General features: G+C 42.4%; 1 protein-coding gene across 1 annotated transcript; it reads left to right on the forward strand.

The window, feature by feature from the left end:
- The first annotated feature begins 1,057 nt into the window (after positions 1 to 1,057).
- On the forward strand, positions 1,058 to 7,391 carry LOC106581292 (uncharacterized). Its single transcript, XM_014163253.2, has 5 exons — positions 1,058 to 2,181; positions 2,411 to 2,468; positions 2,762 to 2,827; positions 2,981 to 3,244; positions 6,002 to 7,391. Exons 1-5 carry the CDS (start codon positions 1,660 to 1,662, stop codon positions 6,556 to 6,558), a joined length of 1,467 nt encoding a protein of 488 aa, XP_014018728.1. The 5' UTR covers positions 1,058 to 1,659; the 3' UTR covers positions 6,559 to 7,391.
- The last annotated feature ends 5,075 nt before the right edge of the window (positions 7,392 to 12,466 follow it).

A 12,466-nucleotide genomic window follows, 5' to 3' on the forward strand; every position in this document is an offset into this window, starting at 1 on the left:
GGTTCCCAATTAGAGGCAGCTGATGTTCGTTGTCTCTAATTGGGGATCATACTTAAATTCTACATTGTTCCCACCTGGGCTGTTGGATATTGTTTGTGTTAGTGTGTTTAGCACTACGGCTTTCACGTTCGTTTTATGTTTGTTTATGGTTTTGGTAGTTTCACTATATAATAAAGTATGTGGAACTCAACTCACGCTGCGCCTTGGTCCGCTCTGTACGACGAACGTGACAACTGCGTGCAGGTTTGGTCAGCACTGAGCACTCTCATGCCGCCTACATTATCCACTACAACTCCTGCCACACACACTGTGAATTACGCTGATATCAAGATTGGATTAAAAGCAGTGCTTGGTGTTTAGAGTGAAAGACACTAGAAATAGTTCAGTGGAGAGATAAACCCTCTACCTCTCTGCCCAGCTGCAGTAGTCCTCCTATAATATACAGTATATATAATAATATATACCATTTTGCAAACACTTTTATCCAAATAGGGGCATATATTTTTACTTACAGGTGGTCCCAGAAATCAAATCCACTATACTGGTGTTGCAAGCGCCAATCTCTACCAACTGAGCTCCCTCTTTATCCTCCTGCTTCCCCTCTTTCCTCCTCCTACTTCCTACCCCTCCTCCATCCTGCACCCTTTCACCCCAGACGCCCACTTTTAGCTGACCCCAACCTGGCCCTGGTGTTGTGGAGTGGCCCGGGGAACAATGGCCCCACCAGCCCATATGGAGACATATCTTTAAATTCCCATCATGTAGCAAAACCCCTTTCAGATAATCCACATAGTACAGGAGGAGACACGGAGAGAGGGAAACAGAAAGGAAAATGTTTGCATGACAAATTAGTGTCTATGAGTGTCTGCGTGTGACCATTACATGAATCACTAGTGTGTGTGTGTGTGTGTGTGTGTGTGTGTGTGTGTGTGTGTGTGTGTGTGTGTGTGTGTGTGTGTGTGTGTGTGTGTGTGTGTGTCTTCATTCAGTGGGCCGGCTTTACTGACGTCTTTATGGAAGGCCATCCCCATGGCAACGGCAAGCAATGAGTGTCTAATAAAATGCTGCTCGCTTCTCTGGCTGTTGCTCTCTCTCTCTTTCTCCTATTTGCCTTTCTCTTTCTCTGTTTTATTTCTTTTCCTCTGTCTGTCTTGCCAACCTACGTAGCACAGCATGCTCAACATCAGCATAGGGAGATAGATAGAACAGCAAAAGTGAGGCAGAAGAAAAGGACAGAAATATGTCTAGCTCTAACATCTCACTCCGTGTGAATGCAGCCTGCTGTGTCATCCGTCATCCATCTGTGTGGGGGACATCTTTGATCTGTCAAAGAAGAGGATCTTTGATTTACCAGAGTTGGATATCTTTGTGACCTGTTGAGGAAACATCTCTTTTCAAATCTACTAGAAAAGGATATCATTGTACAGTGGGGGATCTCTCCTCATTGTGTATTTCTAAGGAGGATAGGAGAGCGTGTGTCCTTTGTGTTGGCCAAGGCAAGGCTCTCGGAATACTGTAATGGTTAAAGACTTCATTCAGGGATGGCCCCCTTACTACTGAATTGTCGACTTTTGCTTTGGTGAAGGCAAAAAAATGATGAGAAATGTGATATGATATTGAGCTATAAATGCATTCAACTCAACTTTTCATCTGCCAATAATGCGTAGGACACCACCCCGTCTTGACGGAACACAACAAAAGAACGACAAGCAGCAGGGTGAGGAAGAAGAGGAGGGAAAAGAGGCGGAACAAGAAGAGGAAGAGAAGGGAGAAGAGGAGGGACATCATGATTTGGCTAAATCTTCTCTATGCCCGTCCTGTAGGCGTGGTTTTGATGTTGCCCTTCTCCTACCATGCTCCCATACCCTGTGCGGGCGCTGTGTAGGAGGTGGAGAGGGGGCAGGGCGATGTGGAGAGGGGGCAAGGCAATGTGTACTGGATGAGGAAGGGGACGGTGTGTGCCATGCTTCCCGTGGTGGCACCTGTTCTGCCCACCACCGCTCTACCAGTACACCTGTGTGTGCCGTGCTGTGCCCTTGCTGTCGCCACCCTGTGGAGCTGCCATGCTGGGAGTGGGCTTCTGCCACCTGTTGCCTGCCCCCTGACCCCACCCTGACCCCTGGGTGGACAGCCAGTAGTGCTGGGGACCAGGCGGAAGGAGGGATGAAGGCCTTCTCACAGGTAACTAAGCTTGTTCCTTTTTTTTTCATGTTGGATAGGTAGGCTTATTTCATCTTTGTTTTAGACAAGTGAGAGGCACACAAGCCTTATGGATGCACAATCTTCTCCCATTGCCCTATTAAATCTTTGGATGGATACAGGTCACACCTTCCAAGTGACCCAGTGACTAAGCCTCCCTAACACACCTTCCCATTCCTTCCCACCCCACCTCCACTAATCCCACATGCAGAGGAATCCATTCGGCAGAGACAAAGAGGACATCACGGACCAGATCACTGCTGCATATGGTGAGTGAAATGGCACCTTGGCAGTTAGTCTAGGTTAGACACATTTTGTGAGCTCATGGTTTAAACTGGGAGACATGCCAGGCAGTTGTTATTGTTGTTGCTGTTACTCTTCACGGTGTTGGGCTTCGAGTTCCTCTGAATACTGGCAGGCCTCATGGGAAAGGGAGAATGAAGTGGGTTAAGGAGAATCTGGCAGGCTTACTTCCCTACATGCTTTACTGAGTAAGGCTTTAAATGGCGCCAACTGTGTTGTGTCTGTTTTAACGGTCTCTTTTCTCTCTGCGTATCCATAGATGCAGGCTCACCACTGGAGGGTACTATAGACCTGCGAGAGGAGGAGATGGAACAGTCTGTCTCAGGTCAGTGAGTCCAATGCAAGACTCTTTATCCAAGGATGTCTTGATATACTGTGTAGAAGAAGAGTAAAAATACAAATGTTATTAATTGCAATGCCCCTGATTAGAGGAAATCAGGTTTCACCTGCTCTTTCGTCTTCATCTCTCCCTTCCCAGGTCTGACATTCACCCTGGACCCCTCTGCTGCTGCACCCTCCCTCCATCTCTCCACCTCTTCTCTCACTGTGACCTTCCACGGACCAAGCCCTCCACCACTCCCCTCTCGCCATCATGGAAACAGGGTGACAGGGTCAGTAACGAGCACTGAATCCCAGGAGTCTGCCCCTCAGCCCCTCCCTCAGGTGTGTGGGGATGTGGTCATCGTCAGGGGTCAGTTCTACTGGGAGGTGGACGTCTGCAACAGCACCCTCTACAGGATAGGTGAGGAAGTGCACCCTAATCCACCTGGCCATGATTTACTGGTAGTGGCAGAACAGGTACAAATCCCTGCTTTGATAATAATACTCTTAGCCTCTGGCATGCTGATAAATTCCTACTGATGGAGATAAATATGAATTTCCATGGGCTACATTTCTTACACAATCATGTTGCGGTTGTAGCCTACAAATACATACAGGCAGTCTTGTGCAAATGCTCCCGCACACAGGACGCAGGCTCTATCCTACATATAGTTTATTTACATCCTTCAACTCTGCTCTGTGGTGCCACCGAGTGGTGAACAGGATGTCAGCAGGGATATCCCAGCGCTTGGCTGAACCACTAAACAATTGCATTTTTTATTGAACAATTTAATTTTGGCTTAAAAGGCATATTGACATCTGCTCTCTGTAAACAACAGAAAACTCTAATAATTTAGCCCAGCAACAAACCATAAAAAATCTGTTGATTTGCATTAAATATGACAGAAATGTGCAGCTTCATCATTAACTGTAGGGAGTCAGGCCAAATACCTATTAGTGGTCGTTGACCATGATGACTGGTACTGTCGACAGAGCTGTACTTAGGGAATAGGGATACTTAGCGAGGTAATATGGGATGTGAACCGCATTGGTATTTCACATATTATTGCTCACTCGTGCCTATCTCACATGAAAAAATACTACAGTTTACTATAGAATACTACAGTACTTTCTATAGAATTCAGTAGTAAACTGTACTATACTGTAGAATACTATATTACACACTGTAGTACACACTGTAGTATATCTCTATTATGTGTAGTACTTACTATAGAATGGTGTAGTATACTGTAAAATACTATAGTAAATACTACTGTATACTACAGACCACAAAAACTACAGTAAATACTACAGTAATTTTCGCAAAAACACTACTGTCTGCAAAAACACTACAGTAATTACTATAGTGTATATACTACCGTATTTAATTTGCATATACCCTTTTCATTCCCCTCCCCCATATCCTAATATGTTCCACCCATAAGTGAGAAACCTACATGCCAATTATAGACCATGTATTGTGTTCCTTACAGGATCCCTGAACTGTCTGTTCAGACCGTAGTCCTACCTACAGGTTATGGAAAATGTGCTCTTTGAGTATTTTGTCCTTCTCCATTCCTCAAGGACAAAGCCCCCACTGCTATGTCAAAGATAATAAACCAAAAACAGAGTTTTATTACAATACTGTCTGCAAAAACACTACAATATTTTTTACATTTTTTTATTTTTATTTAACCTTTATTTAAACAGAGAGTAACACTGAGATGAAAAATCTATTTTACCAGAGAGCCCTGTATACATTACAATAAAAATTGAATAATAAAACATACACATTCACTACCGTTCAAAAGTTTGGGGTCACTTAGAAATGTCCTTGTTTTTGAAATAAAAGCAAATGTTTTGTCCATAAGAATAACATCAAATTGATCAGAAATACAGTGTAGACATTGTTAATGTTGTAAATGACTATTGTAACTGGAAACGGCTGATTTGTTATGGAATATCTACATAGGCGTACTGGCAGCTTCATTAAATAGTACCCGCAAAACACCAGTCTCAACGTCAACAGTGAAGCGGTGACTCCAGGATGCTGGACTTCTAGGCTGAGTTCCTCTGTCCAGTGTCTGTGTTCTTTTGCCCATCTTAATATTTTATTTTTATTGACCAGTCTGAGATATGGCTTTTTCTTTGCAACTCTACCTAGAAGGCCAGCATCCCGGAGTCGCCTCTTCACTGTTGACGTTGAGACTGGTGTTTTGCGGTTACTATTTAATGAAGCTGCCAGTTGAGGACTTGTGAGGCGTAAGTTTCTCAAACTAGACACTCTAATGTACTTGGCCTCCCACTCCTCTTTCTATTCTGGTTAGGGCCAGTTTGCGCTGTTCTGTGAAGGGAGTAGTACACAGCGTTGTACGAAATCTTCCATTTCTTGGCAATTTCTAGCCTTCATTTCTCAGGACAAGAATAGACTGACGAGTTTCAGAAGAAAGGTCTTTGTTTCTATCCATTTTGAGCCTGTAATTGAGCCCACAAATGCTCATGCTCCAGATACTCAACTAGTCTAAAGAAGGCCAGTTTTATTGCTTCTTTAATCACAACAACAGTTTTCAGCTGTGCTAACATAATTTCAAAAGGGTTTTCTAATGATCAATTAGCCTTTTAAAATGATAAACTTGGATTAGCTAACACAACGTGCCATTGGAACACAGGAGTGATGGTTGCTGATAATGGGCCTCTGTACGTCTATGTAGATATTCCATAAAAAATCAGCCGTTTCCAGCTACAATAGTCATTTACAACATTAACAATGTCTACACTGTATTTCTGATCAATGTTATGTTATTTTAATGGACAAAAAATGTGCTTTTCTTTCAAAAACAAGGACATTTCTAAGAACCCCAAACTTTTGAATGGTAGCGTATATATAACTATATGAAAAATAAAATAAATAGTGCCGGCCACGCACCGCTGCTGATAAATACATATAGGGGAAACACTGTGGGTGTGTGGGTGCCAGTCTGTTTCTACTCCAATCAACATGTTTTTATTCAGGCCAAATGAGGCAACAAATAAGTAGCGTTGTTGAGTGCAGAAACAGTCAGGCATACAGACTATCCTATTTCATGGTGACATTGCAAAGTTTACTTGAAGACATAATTTCGCATGATGTCTTTTTTGTGACACAGAAAGCAACCACCTTTCCTATTTTCACCTACAGGAGTGAGCTCATTGGACGATGCTTGCGGCTGGTGGCTGGAAAGGCGGGGCTTGTCCTTCTCCACTGTGTACGATAGCCGTCGGGAGCCCTTACATGCCGTGCCACCCCAGATCAAGACACTAGGGCTGTTCCTCAACATGGGTGGAGGGGCGCTGAGCTTCCACAACCCTCTGACCCAGGAGCACCTGGCCACCCTACCCACTCGCTTCAGCCATGCTGGGGTACGTCCCGCTCTGGGGCTGGGCCAGGGCAGGCTGAGGCTCCACTGTGGCCTACCCCCTCCACCTCACGTCTTTCTCAGCCGAGCATCCGACTATAGAGGGCCTACTGGAGCTGGTGGGGGTCGCTGGCGCAGAGACATGCCCTTCCGATCTGTACGGATGGTCATCCAGAAGTTTGAGGAGCTGGCGGTGTCAGATTCTGACTCAGGGCTGGTGTCCAGTTTTGGGTCATCCTGCTCCACTCTGGCCGAACCAGGCCCAGGCCTCAGCTTCAGCCTCAGCCCAGGAGCAGCTCTCCATTCTGGGAAAGAGGGGAAGGAGGCTGGGGCAGAGTGACATATGGAGGACAGAGTATAGTACCTTGTACAATGAAGGGCCTCTACCCTGCTGGTGATAGGAGCAAACTGCTACCACATCACACTGTCACATCATCACATTGCAAATAGGTTGTCACAAAGTTGGTCATGACAATGTGTGACAAATTTGGGATAAACGTGTGAGATGGAAGGACCATTCTTCTGCTGTATGATGGGAGAAAAGTGAATAACACACCAACTCTTTGGGATGAGTTTGATCTTTGGACGACCATTTCCATGTCTAATTTCCCATCTCTGAAGAACTCTCTGTGACTTCTCCCCAGGATGCTGGGCTTCCTCTCAGCTACATAACCCCTGGAGGTTTGGGGCTGGGCCAGCGCTGTTTGTGGGGGTGTTAGGAGGATGTCTCACTGGGGGTCCCACACTCTGGTGTGGGGGTTGATTGTAGGACAGTAGGGTTGATATGGATGGTGGAGGTGTGTGTGTGTGTGTGTGTGTGTGTGTGTGTGTGTGTGTGTGTGTGTGAGGATGTGAGGCGTGGGAGTCAGTGGCGGTAACACTACCCGTGTTGACTCAGGGTCACAAAGACAGGTGGTTACGTACGTTTATCCCGCAGGATGTGTGTGTGTGTGTGTGTGTGTGTGTGTGTGTGTGTGTGTGTGTGTGTGTGTGTGTGTGTGTGTGTGTGTGTGTGTGTGTGTGTGTGTATGTGTGAGATGGTTGGAGCATGAATAAGTCAGAAATGTTAGATTGTTTGTCCACTTGATTGTGATATTCAATCCTACTGCAACATTATTTGTCTGGTCATCTGAACCAGGAAGTAGTATTAAAGAGAGATTTCCCTCTGTCCCATCCTGTCTCTCCATGATCTCTCTTTTCTCTTGTTCTGATTTAGATTAGATTTTAGATTTTAGTCATTTAGCAGACGCTCTTATCCAGAGCGACTTACAGTAGTGAATGCATACATTTCATTTCATAAATTTTTTTTTCTGTGCTGCTGTTTGCATGTTCTGGAACGGACACTGGTATCATTTGGTCAGACCACCCAGATTGTAAATCATTGTAAAAAAAAAACGTTTTTACCGCAGGAATAAAAATGTGCAACCAACAAAATGTGTATATACTGTGGACAGTTATCACTGTGTCCTCGACTCTTGAGAAATATCAACTTTCTAAAGCCGGTTAAAATAAAGTGCGGAAGTAATTTCACTCTTTTAAACAAAATTAGATGCGGATGATGCAGAATTCAAAGGCGCTCAGTAATGGTGTTTCTGCCGGATTGGGGGGGGGTGATTCAAGCCTGGTGTTTGCTTATCGAGGGGGGAACAGATCTGTAAGCAACACGGGAACAGCTGTAGAAAAGAACAACCACAGACTTTTATGCTACCCTTTTGGCGCCAAAGTGTAGGCCGAGTTATAGTAGTATAACGGACACACCGGTCTGGTAACATGAAATAATGAAGCCTAGGCTTAAGCTACTGTACCACCTATAGCCTATACAGTAGGCTGCTACAGTGGCGACTTGGAGTGAGGCAATTCTACAAGCATGCAGTGAGAGAAATCACAGGTGGATCCGAGGGGTCATAGACAAGCTTTGTTTCCAGGCCTACTGTTTGGAGATGGCTTCTGGTCGCTAATTGCATGGAGGGCGATAATTAGACTCACACAATCTCTATCTAAGGAACCCTCGGAAATGGATTGTGAGAAAAATACAAGAGCAACAATTCAATTCGCACATCCCCTGTCCGCTTTCATTTCGCCGTTTCGGCAGTGTCTGCAAATTGATTCCGAGCGATCATCACATGAATAAACATGAATTCTAACCAGACCGGCATTTACATTTTGAGTGGGTATTCTCTACTTTCCATTGCTAGAAGTAACACAAGAATTAGCCTGACAACACCAAGTCATGTGGGCCTGGTTAGTCGTATTACCATCATTATCTACATCAGCATAACAGTAGCTATAAAGACATCATCCCTTATCGTTTTGTTGTTCTGTCAGTTGCCATTAAGAACCAAATTGGAGGCAGTAAAAGGTTCTTCCTCGAGACACATCCTGGTTTTAATTGACCTCATAATGAATCAATGTAGATGATTAGTTCTGACCGATTAGTTCTGACATGCTTTATATGTTATAATTTATACAACGTTTAATTTATAAACACTGGCATGGTTATTCAATCACTAGAATGTTATGCTTTTCCATCATTAGGCTAACTAATATCCACCACCTCCAAGAGTCATATTAACGGTTTTATCAAGGGTAAAATAAAATGACTCATCGTATTTCTGACGACGCTCCATAAAAGCGAACTGACTAATCAGTGAGCAACTTTACTTTTTTCTGATCTATTCTTGAGAAACAAAATTCCGTCTCTATGTCTGGACTTGATAACGCGAGCAGTGGTCCAATGAGAGCGCGAGGGAGACAGGATTTCCATACTACATTCAGCGCATTTGTTCTGGTTTGTTTCACGACATTTACACTTGAGTCAGAAATGTAGGTTGAAATGAGATACATCACGAAAAAGCTCAATCTCTCAGGTGCCACAGGGGGTTAAATGTGCGTGCATAAAAGTGGGACAGAATTTGTACAGTGACCTCGTTGTCAACCTCTGCCATGTGATCAGTGTACATAAAACGGTGATGGGGAACAGGTGGTGTCGGCGGGCGCCCTGTAACCGGTTGGTACACATCTGCTAGGCTATCATGAGTCCCCTGCTCCCCCTCCTCGCTGTATATTCACACCTCCAGTATAATCCAGGCAGCAAACAGGATGCGGTCCCGAATGTGTGCCAGTCAGACGGAAAGAGGAGGGAGGGACGAGGTTTCTGGGTAGTACGCAAATGAAACAACATGCGCTGCTGCGTTTATGCACTTTCGGATGTCTGTATTCGACATCAACAGCAAATACACAGACAAGAGCCATGATTCCGTAATCAAAAGCACCAACATGTTCTCACATAGGCCTATGATTCTTCGATCTGGTCATATTTTAGTCCTCGAGTGTGTCCTATCTTCACGGAGAACATATTGACAACACTTTAACTATATAAAAAAGACATGGTGTCTGGTTTATATTAGGTTTTGTCTGATCAGAATTGTAACTTTACTCGCGCATAAAACGCTGGTCACGGTTAATCGATTTTATTAGAGCGCAATCAATGTTTTTTGACATATTAGAAATGATTTTCACGCATAGCAAGCCATGCGTGTAGGGCAATACACAAAAGCTCCCCTCATTACTCTGTGAGACTCGTATAATATAAATAAATGTGTTGTGTTAGCTCCAATAGACAATTTGATACCCAATGTAATGAATCGGTCGGTCCAACATTAAATAAAAGCGGCGGTTATCACTCAGTGATGAAGTGCAAATAGACCATCATCGATTCCATTCACGGGTGCGCGCCGTGCACGGAGTAGCGGGGAACCCGGGTGTGAATTAATTAACCTCAGTGGAAGTCTCTCACAGCCACATAATCTGACATACACCTTGTCCTCACATATACAATACACTAAGTCAAATCAAATGTTATTTGTTCTGTAAACATATTTTGCAGATGTTATCGCAGGTGCAGCGAAATGCTTGTGTTTCTAGCTCCAACAGTGCAGTAATATCTAACAATACAAAACGATACACACAAATCCCCAAATAAATAAAAATAAAGAAATTAAGAGATATCAGAACATGCAATGTCAGGGTCCGGAATAATAAAAACATTTTTTTTATAATAATACAAATATGTGTGTATGTATATATATATATAGATATATATAATGTGTAAGTATGTGTGTGTGTGTGTATATATATAGATATATATAATGTGTAAGTATGTGTGTGTGTATATATATAGATATATATAATGTGTAAGTATGTGTGTGTGTGTATATATATATAGATATATATAATGTGTAAGTATGTGTGTGTGTGTATATATATATAGATATATATAATGTGTAAGTATGTGTGTGTGTATATATATATATAGATATATAGATATATATAATGTGTAAGTATGTGTGTGTGTATATATATTTAAAGATATATATAATGTGTAAGTATGTGTGTGTGTGTATATATATAGAGATATATATATAATGTGTAAGTATGTGTGTGAACGTTTTATGTACTTTCAACAGAAACTGGCGTGTCATTTGAAGAACAGATGTGTACTTTTTCAACAATGTTTATTTACTCTTCAATTCCGGCTACAATGTCTCTCTATAGCCTATACACAAGGGGACAATCTATATTATTTTCTATTCTAATACAGTGACAGATATTTAGGGGTTCCCACATTCACTTCTATCTCCACCTACACTGGCTATGGGGAACTAGCCTTTAAATACAAACTGATGCAGAAAAAAGGATGCAATTTTATTCAAGTAGCCTAAGACTAGTGCTGGCACAATTATCATATAATCATGTAACCGACAATTATGGAAAATAACCGTGAACAAAAAAATATATATCGACACCATTGTCTTAATATATTCATTTTAGGAGAAGGGGATTGAACTTCATATGCAAGTAGATATAGTATACCCAATAGCACTTTTTGATTTTTACATGATGGTACGGTTGGGAGGAAAAGCTTTATTTCCAAAAGTTGCAAGCAGTCAAAACCATTTGTTTTTGAGACAGGGGTGTCACCAAAGCTGTGTTGTATGCATTAGGTATGATGTCACATTTTCAAAGATGCATTATGATGCATTAGGTCTTTTTTGGCAAAAACCGTTACCCAAAATGCCATAATGTCACAGCACTACCTAAGACATTAAAAAACGTAATTTTGGATATAGGCCTATATGCTTCGAGACATCGTTTTGTTGTTCCTTCCTTTTCATAGTCCTTGTTTATAGCCCTTGTTAGAGCTAGGGTCACTCGGGCAGAATAGGAGACATGCTGGTTTCTTATTGAATGGGTTAGGTTATCGCCATTGAGCATATCGTCATGTTTAGCATGTGGATGGATTGGGGAGGGGTTGGCGGCGAGAGCCTTGCGCAGTTTCCGGAGCGCGACAGACAAAGCTACAATCAGTGATAGATATATGGTTCTTCTCTAAACAGCTCGCCTGATTCACAGCCTGGCCCCCAAGCCCCCTTAAATTAGGGATACTTTATTTTATTTGTTTTATTATTCGTTGGGGTAGTTTGGGACTTTGGGAAAGAAACGCACACAGTGTTCAGTCGGTGACCCTTTAGGCTACTATAAGCAAATTAATAAGCAAAGATTTAAATGAGCTATTATATTACATTATTGTTATAATTATTATTATTTTAATTACTGTATTATCATCCAAATCTGTCTAATGCTGGTGGTTGCCCTTTATTTGCACTCACTGAGGGAAGATTACTGTTCCACAGACTGACTGATTGGCGAGACCCTTGCTGTGAACTTCCTCAAATAAATCTCCTTGCGCACTTCACTACAGCAATATAAATTTGACCAGCAGAGCGCTAGTGATGCCTCCCTATGGACCAAGACTGAAGCCTCTTGAAAGCATTCTCCAACACATTCTCGCGCCTATGGAACATGGAGGAGTGTGAAGCATATTGCTCAATTTACAACAAACCTAAATAAAATGTTGTATATCATTTTCGCTTTGACAACAACAAGATAACGTTTGTATAAACAAAATAGTAAATAATCAGTCAATATTGTCGATGACTTCAGACATTCTTATTTAATGTGAATGGGATGAAGGGCAGAAACTTTGCCTACATAGAGGTCTAGAACAGTAGTCCTACACTATCCAAAACAGGATTATATTGAGTTGTAACTTTATAACGACATGGGAGTTCAATCGAACCGTTGGCTTACAAATAGGCTACACAAACGCATGACTGTTCAGGTAGGAATGGTATGTATTTGAAGCTGAAGTTAATATGGCCCCAAATAAATAAATAGCTAAATAAAAA

This window comes from Salmo salar, chromosome ssa20 (assembly GCF_905237065.1).
Source record: "Salmo salar chromosome ssa20, Ssal_v3.1, whole genome shotgun sequence".
In the NCBI taxonomy this organism is placed as follows: domain Eukaryota; kingdom Metazoa; phylum Chordata; class Actinopteri; order Salmoniformes; family Salmonidae; genus Salmo; species Salmo salar.

What these genes read in the sequence shown, in the direction of transcription:
- LOC106581292 (XM_014163253.2), top strand. Translation starts at nt 1,660, where the DNA reads ATGCGTAGGACACCACCCCGTCTTGACGGAACACAACAAAAGAACGAC. An exon ending in GGATGAAGGCCTTCTCACAG is followed by an intron (nt 2,182 to 2,410) that starts GTAACTAAGCTT and finishes TCCCACATGCAG; the next exon opens with AGGAATCCATTCGGCAGAGA. An exon ending in CCAGATCACTGCTGCATATG is followed by an intron (nt 2,469 to 2,761) that starts GTGAGTGAAATG and finishes GCGTATCCATAG; the next exon opens with ATGCAGGCTCACCACTGGAG.